The sequence below is a fragment of the Maylandia zebra genome, linkage group LG11, assembly GCF_041146795.1.
Source record: "Maylandia zebra isolate NMK-2024a linkage group LG11, Mzebra_GT3a, whole genome shotgun sequence".
In the NCBI taxonomy this organism is placed as follows: domain Eukaryota; kingdom Metazoa; phylum Chordata; class Actinopteri; order Cichliformes; family Cichlidae; genus Maylandia; species Maylandia zebra.
In genome coordinates, this window is record NC_135177.1 from 19,162,081 (window position 1) to 19,187,515 (window position 25,435).

Genomic DNA, 25,435 nt, shown 5'->3' on the forward strand with positions numbered 1-25,435 from the left:
AAATATCCAAGATTATAAACTCAAACATTTTATTTATTTTGTGTAGATTCATAACAGCAGTTGCCTCGAGAGGGCACTTCATATTGCAAGGTAAAAAAGCCAGAAATGAGAGCATCTTATATGAGCAAGCATTTGGTGACAGTGGGAAGGAAGAACTCCCTTTTAACAGGAAGGAACCTCCAGCAGCCAGAGAGAGCCAACATCAGAAAAGAAAAGACAAAAAACCCCCACAAACTATGGGAGAGAAAAGAAAATGTAGCAGCATATAAATGCATGGCACTCAGTGCACTATGGGAAATCACCCAGCAGCCTGAGCATTTAGCAGCATAACTAAAGAATTGTTCAGGGTCACCTAATCCAGCCCCAACTATGAGCCTCATCAAAAAGGAAAGTTTGAAGCTTAAACTTAAAAACCCGACAGTTGCTTCTATGGTCACTGAAGGATGGCTCCAAATGAAACTCAGATTTCATAGATGCCTTTGTGAAAATGGCCAAATTTCTAGCAAAAACAAACATGCTTACAGCCTTTTGCTGAAAACAGTTTTGGTCTCAAAAGCTAACACCCTTTCATATCAACTGTATGGGGAGCCATTTTTAAATAACTCATTGTTTTAATTGCATTAACTTTAACAGTTATGAATAATTAGAGGTACCTATGCTGAGCCATGTGGGTACAAACACAGGCAGACACTGTATGGCTACTAGCTTTCTGCTAGACTTCATGTCTAACAAACTCAACATCTCTACCTCGTTTTTCATGTTGGTGCCTTTTGAAGTATTTTAAATGCAAATATCTGGCAGGTACCGTGGCGTTCTTGTGGGTAACTGTACTAACAACCTATCCAAACAATGTCTTCTTCAGTTTTGGTGAGGGAAACTCTAGCACTTTATTTGTATGTCAAACAGCTAAACTAACTAAACTCTGTGTCTGGGTGATACATACACATTTTTATATAAGTTTAAATAAAATTATGGATAAATAAAGTAAATGAAATGATGTGAGTGAAGCACAATGAATGTCACAGTGGTTACATCCATTTTAATATACAGTTTATCTGTATTTTTTACTTTATACTATTATATTGATAGAGTTATTCTGGGCATTATATACTTAGCTATAAGGCTAATAAAAAGTAAGCTTAAGAAGCACAGTAATCTGATAAAATCAGCTCAAGAATCTAGTGAGATAATTTATGCTGATCTTTAAAGGCACGGTTTACCCAAGAAAATGTATTTTCTCTTTGGCCTGCAGCGCTTGGTTTAGTGCAGATAGTCACTACAGAAAGGTCCATCTTATCTTGATCATATTATAACTAAATGAATGCCACAAAAACAAGAGAGCTGGTGACTTAATGTGAGCAAATTATAGTAATTTCATCTGCGCACAGTGGGTAAAACCACTGGTTAATCCTCCTGCAAAAAAGATTTACTAAACAACACTTGTAATATTTGTTTTACTGCAGGCAAAAAAAACTATTTCTTGTAAGAGAACAGCTACAGACACACTTTACTCATTCCAAATCATCAGCTGGTTAACACTCAGCAGAAGTTTCTCAAATTCAGTAAAAAGTGGCTGCAGATGCAGTGAGAAGTGCAATCTGTTTGCAGCTTGTTCAAATGGATTCCTGTTGCTTCGGCCCCTCCACTTCATCCCACATTTTGTCCTTGATGACAAAACCACCTGCACCTCTCACACCTGTCGATGACTCCATAATTTAAGGCCAAGCATTAGGTTTTCCGCAGGATTTAACATTTTCTGATGCGCTCTACTGTTCAGATGGGATCGAGAGGAAAGCAGCAATAAACACAGTGGGGTGGTCAGGGCTACTTCTCCCCCAGGAGGAAGTCTAAGTGCTTCCAGAACATATTTACCATATATCTGTGATGGAGACTCCAGTCATTTGGCACAGCCTAAACATAAAGGCGTGCACTAAAGAAACAGAATGACCAGCAGTTACTAAACTCATACATGTGTATTACAGAACTGGAATGTAGGGAAGAAAGACATCGATCAGAGATATTTTACAAGAATTGTCACTGTTCTCTACAGCTGATAACTCACAGGGACACTCAGAGTGTAAAAAGTAAGGTATATTAATATATCCTGAGCATATATCAATGCCTGTTGCTCTCTTTTCCATTTAACTGTCAGTTATCCCTCCCCCTCTGCGACCGACTGCCCGCTAGCCCAGCCCAGAGTGTGAAGTATGACCAGACCTGAACACTCCACAGCTGCCACGAAGGCAGACTCTCAGCAGCACAACTCTGCCTCAAGAAAACAGTAATGTGTCCAAGTGCGAGCGTGAATGTGTGCACTGACTTCTTGTATGTTAATGCGTTTAAATTGACCAAAGAATTCACAAGATTTTGAAAAAATGATTATGAGAAACACAAAGCACTGTGGGGGTTGAATGAGGTGCAGTTTTAAGATGCTCTTACTAGACATCAGCTAGAATGAATAAATAATTACCTGAAAAATCTGCTTGAGGGAAAAGAGGGCTCTCCGCAGCTCCCGTCCTGTTGAGTTGTAGAGTTTTTCTGTATGGAAAGAAATCAGGGGTGAGTGGAAAAAAAAAATCAGCTGACAGTCACACATGTGGTATGTAATGTTACTAGACTTGCAGGATGATTCTGACTTTGCTTTAAAGTAATGTGTTTTAACTGCATCAAACTTGACGTTTCCATGGACTGAAAATGTAGAGAAAACCCCTTCATCGTGCACTCATTGGAAGCAATTATCCCCAGTGGTTAAATATGAAAGCTATCCAAAAAGAGAAATAGTGAGAGCAAAACAGTAGGAGCAACTCAGAGAACATCTGCAGTGAGTTAGAGAACAGAGGATGTTTCCTGCTAACATCATACAAAGTCATGCTGGAAATAGCCACCGCAAAGGCTAAGAAACAATACATGCTTTAATCAGTTATGGTAACTCTACAGAGCAGTAAAGGAGAGTTGTGACTGACAGCAATAAAAGCATACATTTCCTGCAACTGCTATTGCCCATCCTTCTCCCTGCATGCAGTTTGCAAAGTTTGCCAGCGAGTGGCACCATTGAGCGCAGATTTAAACGCTCAATCATCACTGCTGTGTGAACTCGCTCTGACTCAGCAAAACCTGCCTGCTACTGCTGCAGATACAGCAACACAGTCCAATGCAGAGCTACTCTCTGTTGGCATCTTATAGCTGTATACACAGTTTCACTTGAAGGGATAGGTGTAAAAACATTAGTATGTACAAAAAAAGAAAAAGGCATCATCAATAAGGCTCACTCTCGCACACAACCACACCACAAAAACATGACCAGCAATACTTAGAACACACAAACAGGAGAAACAACATATTGCTCTGCATACACCCTGCACACACAAACTCTGAGAGAGCTGCCATTAAATGAACTGTGAGAAACACACACTGACGAGCATATACAGATGGGATACAGAGCAAGAGGCTCCTATTCATTATTGTTGCTTGCCTCCTCAGCTGTAGAGCAAATCCCTTCAGCTGACAGAGAAAGAAAGAGAGCAAGAGGAAGGAGTGGGTTTGTTTTCTGCCAGTTCTGTGGACAAACAAAGGCTACTTCTAGACCTTCTAGAGAATAGACCAGACAGAGTGAGCACTCGCGGTCTGGTGCCTTTTCGGTGTCACACAGCATTTTCACAGCATACATAAAACTTCACACGCAGCAAGAGCTAGGACAGGGAGGTCCACTAGGACAACAAACATCTGAGGAAGGAAAAAATTCAGCCAGAACAACACTGTAGTTATTAACACAAATAAATACCTTACATTTTAAAATATCGCCATGCTTACATCTGTCTTAATATTGTTTAATACAAACTTGGCTCTAAATTGCATTCCTAGTTTAAAACCTGCTGCCATGTTCCAGGACGTGTTATCGCAAGAAAAGGTTGTCCACAGTAACCCTACACACTTTTAATAACGTGATCCACTCGCTCTACAGACAGACAAGTAACTGGAGATGCAGACTTCCTGGGACAGGGCCACATGCGGTTCAGAGGCTCATGTTTGACGACATTGTTGAAATCATACATCTCACTATTCAATTCTAGCAGAGTTCATTATCTTTAAAGGATGTCTTATTTGCACAGTAATTCGTGACTTTCGTGGTATTCAGTATGACTAGACCCGGGCCTTAAATGCTTTGCACATTCGGTGCCGTACATGACTCAAATGCCTGATAAGCGTTAGCCTTCTACGGAAGAGTCCTAGCAAGTCACTGGCAGCAACATCCAGAAGGAATAAATCTCTACAAGTCCAGAGGTATTAAGAAGGGAAGCTGTGTGATGTTGGTAATTTATGTCTTTAAAAATAACAGGAAGGAAGTGAGACTGGACCTTTTCACTTTACCCCCCCGAACAGTGTGTGACTCCAGCCTTAGCGAATCACCATTGCCAAGTCTCCGCTTTGTCTTCTCAAAGCTGACACATTTTTGTAATTGGATCGGTTTTATTTTGTTTTATACGCTCCTTTTAATCACTGTCATTATTGTGGTTAAGCACATTGTAATTCTATTGATAAAAGGAAAAGAAATGTAAATTTTAATAGCACAACACTAATAATGGTATAAATTGCATTGAGTTTTATGGCTCGAAAACAAATAAAGATAAAATAATGCCACGTATTCTGAGTCTTTGTATTATGACTACTACCGTGACTGTGCCATTATATCTGCACTGATTGAACATCATGTAAAAACGTGCCAAAGCTTTTTAACAACTCTTTCTCCCCTCGAGGTCAAGGTAGGGTCATACCTTATGCCCGGCAGGAAGATGACTAAGAGTTCAGATTAGCGATCTCTAAACAGACAAACTCTCTGATCACTGGGGTGGAAAAACAGAGCGAGATAACTCTGAGTTACTCATCACACCTTCAACATACAAATCAAGCCTGATTTGTGGTTCTACTTAACCTCAAGCCCTGAATCAGTGTGCCCTTTTTCTTCCAAAAGTCTTTACTGCACTTCCACAATAATCAGTCAACAGAGTGCTATAACAGTGATGCATCAGCACATGGGTTTCCACTGAGTTTGACTAAATCCCAGTAGCATGGCGTGTGTCGGTGTCTGTCTGTGCGTGCGTGCGTGTATGTCTGTCAGCAGCGGTAAGACTGAGAAAATTCTTCCACGTACAGCTCCACTGCAGCTTTGCACAAAGGGCTTGTGCTTCTCTACTTAACCATGTAGTTTGTACAGCATTAAATTTGTCATAAAGTTATTCCTGTGCAACATTAAATCAACTGCAGGAACAGACAGTTCCTTCCCTGTCCCCGTCTACGGTCCACACACCGATGCACCTCTCAGAGGTCCATCTCTAATGAGAAATAACTCAGTGGAGATTAGTTCCATACCATTTGGCACAGATATGCACCCAAACGTATGGGCCCTCTGCACTTCTTTATTTAGGAAAGAACTTTTGGAGTGGGACCTCGTTTATTTACAAGAAATGTTTGTGAGTCATGTTCACATGAAACCACCTGACTATTCAAACTCGACAGTTTACTACATTGGCCATGGATTTGTATTGAGGGCTTTTGCAAACCAAATGTTATATGAACAAAGGAAGACATGAGGGATAGCACATAGTTTGCTCACATAAAAACTTTCTGGGCATCGTTCAGTTTTGATTGAAGTTCAGCTGCAGATAGAAGCAAAGCATCTCTCTGCAGTCTAACCTTACGATTGCTTTAATGTACATTTTTTTTTAATGTCATGTCGAGTCATGTTGCTCATTACTCTTCACACCCTAAAACAAGACGCCCTCACCGTTAAAACAATGGGTCTGAGGGTGCATCTGAGTTCTGGTTGCTCATCTTTCCTGTCATCTTCAACTTCACCTTAGGCTTTTACTGACAAGCCAACCGAAGACTGCAGAATGACTCAATGCAGTGAAAGTGTTTCTTTGATGGTTCTTGCTGATGCACCAGAGAAAGCAGCTGTTTTCCTCTCTTAAACGGCAACACACCGTTGCATTTTTCTCAGTTCAAATAGCTACAGGGATGTAATGCATTCATAATTATAACAATCATAAAAGTAAGAGCAGGATTTTCATAATTGTCAGGAATGTGCTCAGAGCGGAAGAGTTAAGAAAAAAAACTGCTGTGGTGGGCTGATACATTCAGACAGGCCAGGACTTCAGGGATGGTCACGCTGCTGCTGAGAAAGTAAATCTGTCCTTTGCTGCTTAAATACCTTATGATTCAATGTGTCATTGCCAGCAAATTCCAGCTTCACGTTTCAGGTTTGTATGAGTCACTTTTTCATTGAAATCTCCATCTCAACCTTACCCTAAAACCCACTGTGGTCCAGCTAACAAATGAAACGATAAATAGCGAAACTAATTTGCCAACAAAGTCATTAACCTTGCAAACACTGTTCACATGCCTTTATTCCAGAACGCACTGTAAAATGAAAAGGATGACTACTGCTGCTTATGCATTGCGCAGCAGGCGGAACGCATAAACCACATCCAAAGCACAGCCAGGAAACCCACAAAGACCCCACTGGGCAGGACAACCCCACATACACTGGTGTAAATTAAACTCGGTTTGCTTTTTGGAGAGGATGTGTCAGAGTGGATGTTGAAGAAAAAGATCCTTAACATATTGTACTGCCATGTAAATAAATCTTTTTCCTTTTATACATGTTGCACAATTGCATCAGAAGCTTTCATGTGGGATGCAGAGATGGGAGAAGGTTGAGAAGCATGAAGTATGGTGTGAGGCCTCAGACAATTTTCCAGCAGACTGGGGGGCAGACAAAACTCTTGTGTTTATATGTTAAATGCTTTGAATTTTACTCTGGACTATCTAGACATCTGACCTCATCACTGTCTGTCAGACTAACAATGACTGGATGAGTATTTTTAGCTAAAAGCAAATCACTATGCAAGGTCTTTAGTCTTTCATCACCCACTTAACCATTCCATCTGTGTGTGCTGTGCTGCTAATTAGCAAGTTTACACAAGTTAAAAACAAAAACATGTTTGAGTGACGACGTAAGAAAAGTTAAGATGTTATACAATACTCGAACATGTGACCTGGTTAGAGCGCCAGGTTTACCGAAAGTCCTCATAACATCAAAAGAAGAGAGAAAGAGATAGAAAGGAAAAATGTTTTTTTCATATGTTGTTACTCCTGTTAACATGGTGGAGACTTTTCCCATTTCCCTACCTGGAGTAAACTTAAAGAGGCTCATATTTTTTATTGGACTCTACTTCTTTTAATAGCAGTTAGCCGCTGCGTAAATGCTAACTTAATAAATGGCTAATGTGGTTATGCAATTGGTAATAGTTAAATGGCTAACATGGTTAATATGTGCCTGTTTACTTCACTGAACCAGGGGCTTTACCGACCTCCCAAATTTCTAAGTAAAGACCAAGTTCAGTAAATTTAAATGCTGTTCATGTGTTCAGCTGCTGGTGAGGGCAGAGGCTGCTTTCCTGTCTGTCTGCACTGCTGCCGTGTCAAGGTGTGAGAAAGAGGAGGCTAAGGCAAGCACTGTTGATATTTATGCTGTAGGCTACCAAAGTAATTGTTAGCATCAATTAGAATCTGCGTATTGACTTTTTTGACAACCCTATAAGGTACCTCCTGTCAGCTTGATGTCAGTGAGAGCAAAGATTAGGAAAAAAACTGTCCTAAACATAACAGTCTGATGTTTTTGCCTCACAAGGTTTACTTGTATATCACCTTTGTTTGAAACTTTGTCCATATCTAAGATCAGATCATCAAATGACCACTGTTATAGTATATTACAGTATAGTCGCAGAAGCAGCAATGTCGTAGCAGTGTTTCTAAGCAGCAAACACTGTGTGTAAAGCATTGCCAGGTTAAATAGGAGGACAGAAAAAATTGACATCTGTTAGTGTAGCAACAGTGTGCAATTCAAGCTGTCTGCCATGTGGTGCACGAGCTGCTTTGATCACTTATTACACTTCAGGCACTTCCCACAATATTTACTTAAAAAAAAAAAAGCATCAGTTCTCGTGATCCTGGTTAAATCAACCAACTAATAACCTACAAACTACATGAATCAAGATGTACCGTAGCTTCACAACATTAAAGTTCACTTAGCGCCTCAAAGTTCTGTTCAGCTCAAAGCTAGACCTTCAGTCACAAGCCACTGCCTGCCCACGTCTGAATTTAGCCCTGTCCCAGGGAGCCAGGAGCTGTTCCACTGGTCAGTAAAGGCCACAGACTCTGCAAGAGGTCAAAGCTGAGGTCAGACAAACTGTAGCCATCTGGGAGAGCACAGTCTCACATGAGCCAGAATTGCCACATCACTAGCTACCATGTCTAAGGATGAAGGAAACCCTCTTTCATTTTCCTCTTTTGGTATTTTCATGAGAAACTTTTGAGTTTACAGTATCCATAATGGCCCTCTGCAGTCACGAAACATAACAGAACAACAACATCAACACTGCTTCCTTTTCATTTTTTCCCCTTCCTTTTCTCCTTTCTCACTCGGTAACGGAAACCTTGTGTTCCAAAATTTATGAAGAGAAAACACAAGTAATTAAGGTGGAAGACCTCCCAACACGTGCAATGGATTGCAACATTTTGTGGACTGGGGTTTCTCTCTGCTGTTTTTATCCCCTACTCTCTGAGGGAAAACATAAGGTGAATGATGGTTCAATAAAAGCAGATTATAGCACTCAGGTGGAAATCATTAAGCAGGAATGCAGGTATAAATAAGATCAATTCCAACATGTTTGGATTTTAAGTGCAGGATCAAGACAATTTTACGGAAAATATCTGTATATGTGTGGGAGTGTGTGGGCACTAAAGTGCACTACACATGTTGCGCACATGCAGGAATATGCGCACACTCACCCAGGCAGTTTACAAAGTGCACAGAGGAATAAAGACATTAATTAATTTGTTCCTGTTGCCTGGAGTTTATTCAAATGCTTTGGAAGCTGTGATAGAAGACATATGGAGTTGATGGTTTAGATTAGAGGAAACTGACTCAGGGCCACACAGACTGGAGAAGACTCTGTCACTGGCAGCAAGCCGTACATGGACCTACGGGGTGTGAAAGTCTCAGAGCAAAGGCAAACTGCTGAGGCTTGGAACAAGATCAAAATCATCAAAATAACTAGTAAATGTGGGCTTAATCTACTGGGGAAAAAAAGAGCTGACATACAGTGCGAGACCGAAAGTCAAATGTGCGTCTCTGCGCCTGGTTTGCTGTCATTAATACAGATCGATTCTACATGAACGATGTTCAGCAGAGATCTTACGAGGTCGGTGATAAATTATGTCTGGAGTCCCAGCACAAAAGCACATCTTCTTTGAAGAATTTTAATGACAGTGTTATAAAACATGCAAATAAACCATGCTAATTTATTTTGATGCGATTTCCTCCACAGATGTTGCACCTACCTGGACTTCCTCTGCACACTGCGCAGAATGAACATTATCTACATTCTCATGAGAGCGGTAAGGGGATCGGGTTTCTGGTCTGCAACACTATCCTGGCAGAGGCATTTGATACCAAGGCATACCACAGCCAAGTTCCAATAAACACAAAAGTCGGCTCAGAGCTCAACAGCGCTCATTGTCCCACGATGGAAGCGGAGATACTGAATTGTTGTGTTTATTGATGTGTTTACATAAGGCTTGGAACGGAGTTAATGCTTTTGTCAGTTGCGATAATTCTTCCAGAAGGTAGCAGTAGCATTTGTCTTTTAGCTTACTGTTTAGATTCATACAGCCATTCATTATTCTTTAGACGCTCCTCTGCAGACCTCTTACAGGGCTACTTATCTCTGGTTAAGTCTCTTCAATAAACTGCATGCTAATTATCCATCAAGATACTATCTGACACTGTCAAAGAGAAACAGAAGTGGAAAGTGATGGTGGAATCTGCAGAATTCCAGACAAGGAGAGAGACATGACAGCAAGGCCAGTGTGAGGACAGACAAATCTTTCATTAGTGCCCGCCTGCTTAATGAGTCATTCCTTAGCTACCAGGTGGGGTGACCCTCACAACATAAATATCCTCATGCCCCCCCCTCCCCTTTTTCTTCCCTCCACTTTTTGTGTCGTCCACCCTTTCACCTGCTCAGCAGGGTTCCCCCATACTCACCAGCACTGACACAGATACGTAGTGGAGCGAGGAGAGAAGTTAAAGAACGCATCCATTCAACATACCAGACAAAAGCCTGACACAGATATAAACGAGGGGATCAACATTTTAAGTCCATCTGGTGTAGGTGGACCGTGCAGCAAGGCCAGCTGCAGCAAGGTTCAACCAAGTTACCGCAAACCTGTGGTAACGGCTGGGGCGCAGCATTATTATTTTTGCATCTATATGCTTCTCTAATAAACTGTGTATATAAAATTGGAAGGAGTTTGAGTCTAGGCTATTCCCCATGTGTTGCTTGGCAGCTGCTTCAGGGCAAACAGTTTTTCTTACTGCAGTAAAATGTGCATATAGATGCAAGGCCAGATGTCTAAAGAGAAAAGTTTAAAATCTCACTTCATATATTCCAATTCTGTCACATGTGCGCAGATGCTATAGTTCTGGGTTTTTAAAAAAAAATCTTTTTATACATAAAAGACAGATCCACAAAGCCAAGTGCTTTACTCAATTCAGACTTTATGATCCTTAAAATCAAAAAACGCTGTATTTTATGTGCTGCAATAGAAGGAGAATTTAAAAGTTTTTCTTCCTTTCTAAAGTTGAATTGGAAAATAGCCAATTATCAGCAATACCCTCGGTGACTCCCCCCTAGCAAGCTTTACCTCCCTTCCTCTCTCAGCCCTCTCGGCCTCTCTGCCCCCGACTTTCTCTGCTCCCTCCTATTCTTAACAACCTGACATGTGGGGAAAAACACCAGTGCAAACTGTGTCCAATAAACACAGTTGTGCTGAGACCACATCTATTTCAGACTGTGCTCTAGGAATAGGAAGTGAACACATGAGTCACAGTACACCATCTCAGTGACCGACTACTCTTAATGGAAAGGAGACGTTGAAGCACCTGATTTCTACACAGACTGGATCCTCTGCTGCCTGCTGCTGTCCTCTGTAGCACCTGTGAGGAAGAGTTTGAAATAAGGATAAACTCTTTCATAGCCCTTAATGCCTCCACATAATTACTACCACCAGCCAACAAGTTGTTCAAATGTGTTGCGCTGGTTATCGCAAAGAGAATGTATCTTCTCTCATTTTAATCACAAACATCACTACTTAGCTACTGAACAAAATAGCCCTGACTGAAAACAGCAGGGCTCAGCTTAATGAGAAAAACTCAAACTGTACAGTAAATGAAGCACAGCACCAGTAAAGAAACTCCCATCAAGCCAGAAACACCAAGCTCCAAATACTACTCATTTATTGGCTGTGTGAAGTCTTTGATCCTGATACAACAATCAAACGAGCTACAGTGTAGTGCACGAGTTTGCTCTTACGCTGTGTGTAATCTTTCCCTTTTGGATTTACCCCTTGAAGTCTCCAGAGTAAAAGAATCTCTAAAGGATTTGTAATGAGGAAAGAACTTTATCAAAAATCCTGTCCAGCTTGTTGGTGGACATAAAACGAGGCACCACTGATGTTCTGCAGCGATCACAAATAGCTACCATGACTATGTCGGGCATTTCATGAGCGCCCCGTCATGACAGATTGTTGCATCTTGGCAGCGGCTTTGTGATGCTGACCTGGGTGTAAAGCGTGATCTGACTGTTGACAGGTGACAGCTTTGGAAAAGGGTGAAGTAAGCACTATTATTGACAACCAAAGTGTAAAGATAAAGTGGGCAATGAAAGCCATTCTCTGATTAAAGAGGCATGATAGCCATGCATGAGGCAGACTGACAATGGAAGCTTTAAATATAAGATGTATAACAGAGTCAAATCTAAATACTTTAACAGACAGCAAATGCAATGAAACCTAACACGAGGCACTTTCATCCTGAGGAGGTAATTATCTGTTTTGTCAAGAAAGTGTTTTGTTTGGACTAATACCGCTTTATTCCCAAGTGTCACTGAAATGAATATAATCCATTCTTGGCACAAGCAATCAAAGGACTCAAAGACCTGTTTTGTCCTCTGGGGCCAACCTGTTTGCCCAACTGGAACAAATTCACCATAAACATGACTGACTGCTTTCTCGTCAAAATCCTACTTAACAATGCCAAATGACTAATGTGTTCACTTTTCAATTCCTCATGGATCATATCAGAAATTTTCCACTCATGTTAGCAGCTGGCAGATAAGGATCAAATATTTGCTTGGCAAGCCAAATAGGTATGGTCGATGACCTGCCTATTGGCACGGTAAATGTTTTTCCCTGGTTTTTGTTTTTCGTGTGGGCTTCGATTGAACGTCTTTCTGCCGGCTGTCTTCTACACATTTTCTGTACATGAGCCCGTGTCGTGACATGTGAACGGTGTAGCAATGCAATGCAGCTGCTTGGCTTTTTTTAAAACACCAATGCAAACAGAGGCACATTTCAGTTACCAAATCCCAGTTTCTCTTTGTTGCACCGTGCTGCGAAGAAAAATCTCAGATATTCAAGCATGTCATCCTCCCGGTCACTTCACCGAGGAGGGTCAAGTGTCACTGGGCCTCACAGTATCCCTGACATGTTTGGACTAGTTTGAATAAATACAGTGATACAGCACTCTGGATCACTGTACCACAGTGGGCTTGCCTCCCAGTGAGAAAGTAACTACAGCCCAAATGAATCCTACTTTGACACACTCAAACACACACAAGAAATTCATGTAGCCAAACTTGTATATCAGTTTTTCCAATATTGCCATTTTTACAGATGGGAAAAAGAAAGTTTTCACCGGATTCTACACTGTGAAAAAAATTAAGTGCACTCTTACTGCTTCCATAGAAATTATGAAGGTAATTAGCAACCAGGTTCTGCACTTAATAATTAGTTAACCATAAGCAAGAGTGAGTTTAAAAGAAGTTGGGGCAGTTCGCTGGTCTGGAGCATTCAGGTGTGTGTTAACACAATGTGACAATCTTCCCAGGACTGGACATCCTGGCAAACATCCCACAAGCTCAGACCATGCAATGCTCAGAGAAACTGCAAATCACTCAAGAGCTACATCTCAGACTCTCCAGGCCTCAGTTAGTATGTTAAATGGTAAATGGCCTGTATTTGTATAGCGCTTTACTAGTCCCTAAGGACCCCAAAGCGCTTTACACAACAAGTCATCCACACATTCACACACTGGTGATGGCAAGCTACATTGTAGCCACAGCCACCCTGGGGTGCACTGACAGAGGCGAGGCTGCCGGACACTGGTGCCACCAGGCCCTCTGACCACCACCAGTAGGCAACGGGTGAAGTGTCTTGCCCAAGGACACAACGACCGAGACTGTCCAAGCCGGGGTTCGAACCGGCAACCTTCCGATTACAAGGCGAACTCCCAACTCTTGAGCCACGATCGCCCCCGAGAGATCAAAGTTCATTACAGAAAAAAGACCACCTTTAAGATTGAACTCCTCTATAAATCAAAGTATTCTAGAGTCAAACATAGAGACAGCTGTTCAACAGCTAAAGCTGAATCAGGTCACGCACCGGGACAGTGATCCCAAATACAGACAAGATCCGAGGTGTGACAAAAGTCCAGACCTCAACCGGATTGAAATGCTGTGGTGGGACCTTAAGAGAGCTATGCATAAATGAGTGCCTGCAAACCTCAATGACCTGAAGCACTCTTGTAAAGAAGAGCGTGCCAAAATTCCTCCCCAGCGATGTGAGAGACTGATAAAGTCATACAGAAAACGATTACTTCGAGTTATCACTGCTGAAAGTACTTCTACAAGCTACTGAATTATGGGGTGCACTTAGTTTATCCGAGGACTGCAAAGAATCCTGCGATAAACTTTCTTTTTCACATGACTATATATTATCGTATGTGCATGTGAAAATTTTAAGTTGTGCAATGCAGATAAAATGCTTTGTATGATGTGGAAATGGTGAACAGCCAATTCCACTGTTTACATAGCTTTATGTGTATGCATGCATAAAGAATATTTGCCAACACATAAACATCGGAATTTTTTATTTTAATCAGCACCAGCCCCAAAAATCCATTATTAAACCATTGTTTGTTTTTACACTTTTCACATGTATTTCAAAAGGGAAAAGTTTTACTGAAAACAACCCCAAAAACATCTGCTATTTCAGATTATGCCCACATTCAAAAGAAAAGACACGAGGAAAAATTACTGCCTCAATGAAAGTGAGATAGCGAACGTCTGTTGTACCGGCAACTGCTGTCCGTTTTGATGAGAGACATACCTGGCTTTCAGCAAACATGCCCCAGCAATATAAATGGCGCTCAAGAGATTTTTGGAAAACCACCATTAAGAGCAAGTCATGCATTGCTATAGCATGACAGTGTCGAGGTGCAAAGGGATTGGCTGGCACACATAAAGTGCCCTCAATTTCTGATAGGATGAAAAGGAGTTCTGGCTCACAGAACTACTGAGGATCAACCGTCTTTTGGCATGAAAGAATGTGAAGTGTTTTCTTGCCTTATTTAGCCAAAGACAGCCATCATATCACAGAGCGTGCAGAGGGGGGGCAGAGGTGCAGCCAAGATTATGATCCAAAGCAATAAAAAACAACGTCAACAACACATACCTTGAAGTAACGTAAAAATATTTGTGGTATGGGGATGACAAAAAGTGTGCACAGGGGGATAAGAGACGTGATAACATCCAAAACGATGGGCCAGATATTCATTAAGTGGAGGAGCTATTCAAAGACTTAATCCAGAGCAGCCTCCTCTGCTAAGTTTGCCAAACATAACAAGATATGTAATGAGAGTTTTAGCTCGCCCACTCTCTTTTATATTCCAGCTAATAATACATTAGATTAGATTTCTATATTAATGGCTACAGAAAGCTACTACTGGCACAGTCTGGTGTCCTCCTTTCACCTTTTTCTCCATCTTGTCCAGCGATGCTGAACTTCAACTGTCTTTTGTGAAGGCAGGATCTTTATTTTTCCTGTGTGTGAGTGTTTGTCTGCTTGTGTTTCTATGTGACAACTGGGTGTTTGTGTGTGTGTGTTTCTTCCTGGATAAGACACAGAGATAAGAGATTCCCAGCAGCCTTTAAAAGGAACAGCATGGGAGTAACGACTAAACATGTGACAGTAAACAAAATGAATAAAAAACGACGAAGCTGTTCAAGGAAAGTTTCAACAGAAATGGCAAATAAGACGTGTTCCACCTTTTAAGCATGAGCATTTTACTGATATTCTTCAACTGGTTCAGTGTAGAGTGGGTGCTTTCACCACCCTAACCCCTAGAGGTCTCTCTCCAATGTTTTTTTTTTGTTTTTTCTCCTAGCTTCACTATGTTTGCATGACAAGTAGAGTTAACAGGTTTAACTATCCCAACAAGACGGGAGGCCAGTGTAATAAAGACGGGGGGTGGGGTGGGGGGCTTGCTCTGTGCGCAGTAGGGGGTGAGATTTACGCATGGCTGAATTTAAATCCATGGAGACACAAAGATGAAGAAAAACTCTTGCATAATTTGGGTCACTTGAGATAACACTCAGATTTTAGCATTTTATCCCCTTTCTACCAAAGTGAGGGCAAAAAATGACTAATATAAGTTTGTCATAGATGACGGATACTTACGTCTGCATCATCATGAGACATCAGCAGTATGTCTGCTTTATAGTATAACTAAAATGTGTTTTTCTTCATCAAACTTAAGTTCTGTAAATTTCAGGATAATGACTTTTAGAATACTTTGATACTTTCTGAGCTAATTCTGCATAATTCTCCACTCGCACAACAAATTCATAGAGCAACAATTATTTATCCAGGAGATGATTTGGACACAATAGCCAAAAAAACAAAAAAACAATAAGTATGATTTGGACAGTGCAAACAATGCATGACCACACATACCTTTGGGGTATGTTTTGCATAAAGGTACAGGGTAGGGCTTCACAGTTGGAAGCCCCGGTGTGCTTTTCGTACAGCGGCCATGACAGATTCTAAATCTTAAAACTCACTTCAAATGTTTTTCATCTTGATCAACCATGATCTACCCATAAAATCAACTATTTTTAAAAGCCAAATCCCAAAAAGAAAAAAAAAAATTCCACTTGACCTACATATACCCCTGTTCCACCTACCCTGCAACTCCTAAAAAAAAGGTGAAGAAAGCATGCAGTAATACCGTGTTCGGGTGGGGGGGGGTTTCTGGGTCTGCATAAGGCAATATTTTAGCAGGCAGCAGCCCTGCACGATCACACTGTAACAAGTTCAGACACCTTAGCCCAAGACTGGTACAAGAATCAGGCCTTTTGATGTTTGCACATTAACCTCCTCCATTCCTCAGGTACTCCCCCACTCTATCACATCTCCCACCCTGTCTTGACCCTGTGCCAGTTTCGCCAAAACCTTTTCAAGCACACCTGGTAGTGGTTAGGCTCAATCACAGCACAAAAGCTCCTGAGTGCTGCTGGAGAAAAAAAAAAAGAGGAAAAAAATATAGGAAGAACTCAACAGTAAAGACAGCAAAGATGTGCTAACAAGACTATCTACTGTACTTCAGAGTGGATTTACAATGTGACAAACAATTCTTTTGTAAATATGAAACCTTTTATTGAGCCGCTTGTGTTACTGGATAGTGCATCTGGATCAAAGATAATTGTAGGAACAAGTATGAAAGTGTTATGTACTTTTTTCTTTTCTTTTTTTTTTAACACAACCACACTTATCCACAGTGAGCATATTTTGTAACAACAATGAACAGGGCCAGCTCATTACAGTGCAGGGGCGAGGTTCCAGTGTTTTATCACACCTGCTGAGGAAAGTTAAAGCACTTTTCCATAGGTGGAGCCAGTGGATCCATTTTCACATTCACCAGCTGCTGTGTCACAGGCTTTACGGAAGGCGTAATTTCACTGATTTAGATCAAATTTCACAGTTCAGGAGAGTTAAAACGAGTTTTTCTTCCAGGAAACCCCCTGACTCTGTAAGGACTAAATCTGTAGTATATTAGATACTCAAATGAAAACAACTTTGTGTTCCCAGTATTGTATCTCTACAAATTGTGTTCATATTCTTAAAAAGAAATAAAAGAAAAAACTTGCTGTTCCAAAGATGAAGCAGGTATTGGACTGGCCTACGCTCTGATCTTGTTCAGATAAATGTGAAACTTTGGAAATGCTCGACCACCCCAGCTGGATTCCATAAAAACATTAAAACGGCCTTTGCACTTGGTAAAAGCCACAGAATTTAGCTAGCAGACAACATAATTTCTATACATTCTAAATATCACATGATTAAAAGGAGAAGAGGTTAGATAAGCGGAGCAGAATATACAACATAATTACAGACCTACAAACAAAAGCTGTGTTTGGACTGAGAACAATGGCCGCTTGAAAATGGGTGCCTATCGCTAAGATTTGCATACCGTTTCCGTATAAGGAGGAAGAAAGCGCATTTTGTTAAACGACTAAAGCGAAAAGTGAAACAGTCCGAACAGCATCCAGGGGAAAAAAAACAGACGTGTGTTTACAAAGTCAGTGTAAAGGCACAGTTTCATTTAGTCTCCTTCACCTAGTATTGAACAGTTTGAAGTGCTGTAATGTTTGATCAGTGGGTGGGGATAATTATTTTTTTCCCTTTTTATTGGTTTTCTATTGATTGGACAAACAACGACAGCTGTGCTCCATAAATAGTGTCCAGCACAAGATCCATACTACCTAATTTAGTGGTTTAGTTTTACATTTTCAGATCTAATTTTGTCTGCTGTACTTGGTGATATCTGATGAGATCACTGGTGTGCTGTTACAACTTTATAACCATCCCAGTTTTATTCTTGTTGATCTGTTCTATGATCGACCTGCATAAAGTTGCCAATTTCTTTCTAATGATAGCTCACCTTAGTAACATTTTACAATTTCAATATTAGTGTGTGCTTACAATCTTTATGCTTATAACCACATGTAATCGGTACGTCCCAAACTTTGCCCTCATTAGATATGAATAGAAACAAGCTGAAATCAAATATTCCGAGAGTACTGCTGTTATTCTAAACAGAAACATGGTAGAAGCTAAATTTGAGAAAGGGGATGAACAGAACAACAGAATAACATAATAAATTTTGGGGCAATGTTTATGTTTTTATTTAACTGTTAGCAAGATCCAGCAGAATATGAATAGATGGATGGATCGATGTTAGCAGGATGGTGCAAAAAAACAAAACAAAATCTCTGGTTGATTTTCATATAGTAAGATGGAGAAGTAAACATTTTTAGTACTTTTAAAGTTTGTCAAGGACTTGGTCTTGCAGCTTATGAAGCAGTTCTCAAGGCCACAGCTCGAGGAGGTGTGCACTCAAGGGTTGACAGACTTTACCCCCTGCACCTTAAACAATGAATGGCCAATTTGCAATGAGATCTGAATAGGAAAATTTCTCACTAAGGGGAGGTGTCTGAAGAACACCAGCTGTTTAGCTAAAAGCCATATTGGACATGTGTTGTCCACATGTCCAATGAATGTTCCTACCACTCAAATAGAGGCATGTCTTAATCCAATACGCCAAATTCTGAATAGGAAGCATTTTAGAAAGTCTTTATTAATCTTTATTTAACCAGGAGGCGACACTCTTGAGATTAGGAATTCTCATTTACAAGAGTGTCTCGAGTTGTTATTAGCAAAGGCAAAATGATTATATCACTACGCACACCAGACTTTTCCTAACATGTTGCTTACTGCCAATATGTTTGCATCCATGCACGTTATATAAATGTTGCAATGTTTTTCTAAAACTTTTCTTCAACTATAGTGGGAAAAGGCACGAACAGTAGGTGCCATAAAATGAATATTCTGCTTCTAAAACAAACTCATATCAATGGCTCCTGATATGTTAAGTTGCTACTTAAGTTGTAGGACTTATTTTCACCTTATAATATAGCCTGAATTCAATTAACACAAAGAGTGTGAACCAAATCTACTGAATTAAACATTTAATTCTGGTATTGTGTGCAGTGAATGCTCTCCTGTATCTCTAAAGTTAACCCTTGACTTGGATAATTAGCTGCTGTATTTTTTTGCACTTGTATCCCAGTCCCTCTCTACATCTCAGACTTTCCCTAGAAGAAGCGTTTGCATAAATATAAAGCAAGCTGTCTCCCCTGCTGTCTATGTCAAAATGTGTGCAATTGCAACAGAGTGAACACTTTGTGTTTGCATTGCGGGAGAGCAAGCCTGTACTTAGCATGTTGTTTTTAGCTAGTCTTAATGTCTTCCATGTCCGGGCCCATTTGTCTCTGGGCTGACTGGGCCACATCAGTGGGGAACACAGAGGAGAAAAGCAAAGTCTGCATGTGTGTGATGTGTGTGACAGCTGCAGGCCTGGTTCACATAGCCACTGTGGCCCACTCTGTCACACCACCCAATAAAGCCTCAACTGTAATTAGCATATGCAGGGTGAGAGTTTTGTTTCAGCTGGTCTGCGTTTGCTCTTTAATCTTGTATATGTATTTAAGTTACATAAATATTAACATAAACATAAAAAAAGAAATACAAAGGAGGGAATGAGATGTTGATGAAGAAGCTGGAAATGCTCACTTAAAATCTGAGGTGATCCATTCAGTCTTTTTGATAGTGAGGTACTCTAAAGTTGTCAAGCAGAGAGCTGGTACGGGTGAATGCCTAATTCCTGGAACTTGTACTCTTAACTTTCTTGATAATGGAAGATAAATATTTTTTGTGTTGAGTAGGTATTCATGTATCCCAAACAAAACATCCCAAACATCTCTCTCACTGTTTTCAATGACAGTGGTGATCATCACGCTTCAGTTCACCTTTTTTTTTGCTGATTTGAGGTGATTGTAAAAAGATAACTTTTTTTTCCCTCCAGGTAGCTAGTAATTTTCAGGTTGATCCCATAGAAAGTATAAAACACGGCTGTAGCTTCCAGGTCAGAAAAATTAAACCAATGTGCAAGTTACACCAGATGGCGATAGCTGTGGTTCACAAAAGACTGGTCCCACAGAAGTCTATGGGAAAATGGTTTTCAATCTTGATCTCTGTCACTTCTCTGCTGAGTTCAGTTACTGCGTGTGGGTCTTATTAAATTTGATAATAAAAAAGTGAAGCTCGCTGGCTAATGACCGAGTGTGCAGTTTTACAGTCAGATGAAACCAAGACAATCAAAATGCTCCTCTCAAGACTTTGAAACCAGCGGGTGACATCACAGCAGCTACTGTATGTCCATTTCTTACACTGTTTGTGTGTGCTTCTTACTTTCTCCTTAAGTAAATTTTTAACTTCTAAATATAGTGAAAAACAGCTATCCCCTAGTCTTTCATATAATGTGTCACATAATTGCTGTTGATTACCACCAACTTTCAGTAGCCTAAAAAAAACAAAAAAAAGAAAATCTGTAAACCTTCATCAAATTAACTCATTTGGGATCAAATGTGCTGTATGTCCACACAGCTGATATTACAGTCAGTATTATTAAAGATAAATGCTAATAACAATTTGGAGTGTTAGGTAACAAAAAGTTCTACTATACTTGCACAAAAAATGCCTGTAAAATTCATGAAACTCTACTGCTGACATATGTAAACTGAATTCCTTAAATCTGATCACACCAGCTTGACACTGCTGGATCTAGGATGTCATAAAAACACAGCCACTGCAGTGCAGCATAAAAACTCAGAGACAAAAATTGTAATTAAAAACGATATCATGACATGATTATACAATATACTGGGGTCAGTCAGTCCAGTCATGTCACACTCCTGTGAATGCCCAGTGTGGCAACACATCAGAGAATTAGACACTGGCAGATTTAAAAAAAATGAATATAATTATTTTACAATATAGATTTATTTTTGTTTGACAAGATTATATTGTTTAAAGGGATATCCAACAGAGATCAAGAGAAAATTACCATCTTCTTCAGTGGATGGAAACATACCAAATATGTCCACCACAGGATTTTGTGACCACAACAGCACAATAAAATGAGTTTAAAAAAAATACACACAACAAAACAACTAACATCTTATTCATTACATCTTACTGACATGTTTGAAAGCCGAAGAAGGGCAATAAACTCCTGTGAAGCAAAGTAAATTCACTCAGTGTGAATTTAATGGTTGGCGATTGTGTTAGTTGCCAAAAACGGCCTTAGTCTTTCGCCTTAGAGTGACGGGCATGTTTGCCACACAAAGTTTACATCTACAGTGTGGCTATTACTCTTTTAAACACATCAGTAACTTGTAGTCTTAGTAGCAATGCAGGGTGTGGAATTAGAGCATGTGCCTGACCATCTCCCCTGTGGACATCAATAACTTTTCCAAACATCTGTATTAGTTCATGTGACTGAGACAGGATAAAGGTCTCTTATAATACTGTGAGCCTTGGGACATAACCACCTGATTCTGCTGACCCACATTTTTCTGTTGTTGCATTGTTTGGTCCCTGAAGTGAAAATCAGGGGTGGGCGTAATTCGTTTCCTTCTCCTAAAACATCCACATCTGTGCATACGTCCATCACAGCAGTGGTAAAGCTGCAGGTTAATTTTGTACCTGGCCAGCCTTGTTGTAGACTGATTCGTGCCTAGGTGATGGCCTGGTTATAATACTTGTGTTTTTCTAAAAGTAATTTAACTTAGAAAACATACAATCATGCTCAAATTACAATGTATATCAATAGCAAAACCTGTCAAGTTATTTAATGTGGCACGAATGGTTTGAAACAAACATGCTGACATCATGACTCACAACACCCTAAGTGAGAAAGATGAAAATTATAGTTGCTTAAAAACTTACAGTGACCTACAATTTGAAGTCCCAGAATGTCATCAACTTCAAAAAATGTCATTTACAGATGTAACACTATACTGTATATATTTTAAAAAACAAAACAAAACAAAAAACATGTACTCTAGGCCTGTATCCAAAGTTAACATGCAATGGCACACTACTGGAAAAAGTAATACAGTGTGAGAAGTTTTCACCCCTTTCCTTACATGGTGGATCTGGAGACTTCTCATGCCAGGCATTAGGTCTAATGTTAGCTCTCCATAACAGTGTAACGGCCAAGAAATATGAACCGTTTTTACAGGACCAGGTGCACCTTTTGATGCATTGTTCACTCAGTAAGTTAAGAAATAGTAAAGCCCCCCTCACTGACACAGTTAAAACAAATTAAAGTGCAATTTCACAAACAGCAGAGTGAATTCTAGCACCTTTGCGGTTAAATCTCCTCATATACATGGCTAAGTCCTTGTATTACTGCATTCTTTGGGGAAATGAAGCTGCAAGAAAAGATGAAAACAGTTCTACCCCTTCTTATGTAATTGAAAGGTTTTAGTAAAGGGAAGAGTCAACGCAAATAAAAATATGCTGATTACCAAATGACCATATATAAAGAAATAATGCTAAATTAATTGGTGTCTAAAATGCTCTCGCCTGCTTTTCTCTTTTTTGTGCCTTCTTGAACATGACAGAAATTCCTCAGACATCCTGTAAAGCCATCAGGCTTATTCTCCCTCATGTCACAAGTTAATGGGTGGTCAACTATTGTAACATAGCAGATTCAGATACTACAAAAACACCACCTTGCTCATGGCCTGAACATAAGTAAGTCTGTATCAAACTTCAGTAATAGTGACTAGAAGAGAGAGATCTTTTACTTGCAGTAATCCCCCTGAGCATAGTTCTTATATAGCTTATAAGATTTATGGCTAAAGGTAAACCAGTTATAGCCCAAACACTTTATTCTGTATTATGAGTTGCTATTTCTAGTATCACAGTTGTTTTAGCTGCCTATTTTTAACGCAATCATTGCTACATCTTCGTATCTGCAAAACATCCATTAATGTTCAATAAAGCAATGAACAGCATGAAGGACTAGGCTATAGTTAGCCAGGGAGATTTTGGACTAGATGAGACCAATGCATTGACAAAATCAGCCAAAGGCTTACCTGATGCTAGGATATCACTAGTATTGCAATATTTTGCATGTCAATATTGTATCTTATTATAAAAACTCAAATACAAATTGAACTTTTCAGTACTAGAATAACAAATTTAATCACTTTTTCAGTCCAGCAGATGGTCCTGCTGACTTTATGTAGTGAGGTCAGCTGAGGTGATGCCCAGTGGGAAGAAGCAAAACAAAGATAGAGAGAAATTCCAGAATGAAATCAGAAAAACATCATCCCTGTTTAAACCAAACATAAGTACTGTAATTATTTTGGGTTTTTTAACAATGGTGGAAAATAGGAAATTAATATGACACATGTGGTTTGTGTTGCATGAAAGTAAAAATACTCTAGGAATATGACAAACATTCTCTTCTTGCTACCATCCTGAGACAGCGTTAGCCAAAGATAACAAAGCTAAAGTCAATTCAGCTAAAGAACCAACCAACACTGGACACACTTAGCTTAACAAAGCTACCTAGTAATTCAGAAGAAGAAAACACAATCCATGTGCAATGACCTGCACCCATACAATACTGCAGAAAACAATATTGTTCCCAGTAATTTACTTCCTTGGACTTGTTAGTCTGCTTGCCTATCAATCCTTCTTATCGGTTTCATTTTCACACGTGCTATAATCAGCTGATTTCAGTTTGTGTGCCAGAGGAGGAAAATATTTGCACAGTCTGCACAGGCATTACTTTTTTATTGCACAAAAAGATGAAATCACTGCATCCAGACCAGACAAAACAGCCGCATTAACCTGCTAACACAACTCTGATTCTTTGCTAGCACTTGCACAGACAGCATGCTAATGCTAAGCTAGGCAAGGACACAGGGTGATAAAAACTTTGCAAATTACACACACACTCATATATATACACACACATATATACATATACTTTAATGCTATATATATATATATATATATATATATACACACACACATATAGCATTAAAGTATATATATATATAATTAGCTCATAAAATGATGAGAAAGCAGGGTAGCAGTTCAGAATACTGTATTTTTTCATTCGATTCAACGAGTGAAATTATGTTAAAATGATGGCTATAACATAATTTGACTTCAACCTGACTTTAACATAGATACACTTTTAAAAGGCTATAAACCTCTAATGAATTGAACATTGCTAGTAAGGAAATCTTTATAAATACTAATTTTTTACTTTTCCTTAACCAAATCTCAACATTGTTCAGACACGCAAATATATCTTTTAAATTCCTTTTCAACAGGTTTCAGCTGGGTAGGTCATGACTGAATAGGACATGACCTATTATTAGTTATTTTACTCACTAAGCAAGCATGCTACAGATTTAATCAGTTCGAGAGAGCTGTTATGCATTGAGTATAGGTAATGTATGCAGGATAGATCAAAAAATAGATTAGCACCATTGCAAAAAACTCTTAATGAGTCACCAGCTGAGCTAAAATAGATGGGGGTTACACTAAATATACACACGAGCTCATGTAAAACCCTAAGATAAAAATACAGTCCATTGCATTAGATATGGTGCTGGGCATGTGGTGAAGTCTGTAAAGAAAAATTTACCCTAATTTTCTCAGATCCTTTTTAAAAGGCAAATAACACATGACAAAGCGCCTCTGTTAATATTCAGGTCACTCTTTCAGTAGCACTCTTTATCTAACTGGGAATATATTATGTATTATGAGCACAGCTGATGTGATATTTTAGTCTCGCAAAGAGATCAAGTGACACATGGTGTTGGGTCTGGTGATGATAAGAATAATAGCCACATTTAATTGGGTGCATCTAACATTTTGAATAATTCCTCTGGGAAAAGAAGATCTTGCGTAACTACAGGTTGGTGAAGTATTCTGATGTTATTGTTTTAATTAGCCATTAACCATATTACGGTAATACATAACATCTCTGTATGTATGTTTGCTTCTTTGTCCAGCACCTCTTCCTAGACAGTTTAGCATCCCAAATTGGCAGACAGGTACATCTTAGGCCCCTGAAGGCTCTTATCTAATATCAGACCTTGTGATGTCATCATGTTGCCTAGCTACCTGCTAGCAATGGCTAAAACTGCAGCATTTTAGCATTTACCAATTTATGACATCTTAGAAAATGATTTTACATTTTATTTTTTGAATTTCACATTAGCAATGATGTGATGATATAATGCAATCATGTTGACTAGCAACCACCTTGCAACAGGCTAAAATGACCCATTTTGGAAATTCTGTCACCCCTACTTTTGAACATTTCTCCATGTGATTAAGGATATCAGTACCTTAACCAAACAAAACAAAACAAAAAAAACACTGCATGGGCATGTCCCAGTGTAAATTAATGTAATAAGGCAGTAGTACACCAAAGTAATTCCCTAGGTTTTAATCACAGTAACATATTTTGGCTTCACAACAGACTCAGCTAACCTAAGCTAATTAAAAATAATAACAACATTGATTGCTTTACCAA

The 25,435-nt window shown here is 39.6% G+C and overlaps 1 protein-coding gene across 4 annotated transcripts in view; it reads right to left on the reverse strand.

Moving 5' to 3' along the window:
* fhod3b (formin homology 2 domain containing 3b) overlaps window positions 1-25,435 on the reverse strand; it is a 90,678-nt gene that overhangs the window by 37,676 nt on the left and 27,567 nt on the right. For all 4 annotated transcript variants that reach the window (XM_004541523.5, XM_004541521.5, XM_076889935.1 and 1 more), the window contains exon 4: window positions 2,471-2,538. In XM_004541523.5, coding sequence (XP_004541580.2) covers window positions 2,471-2,538 — 68 coding nt within the window. The remainder of the gene's footprint in view (window positions 1-2,470; window positions 2,539-25,435) is intronic.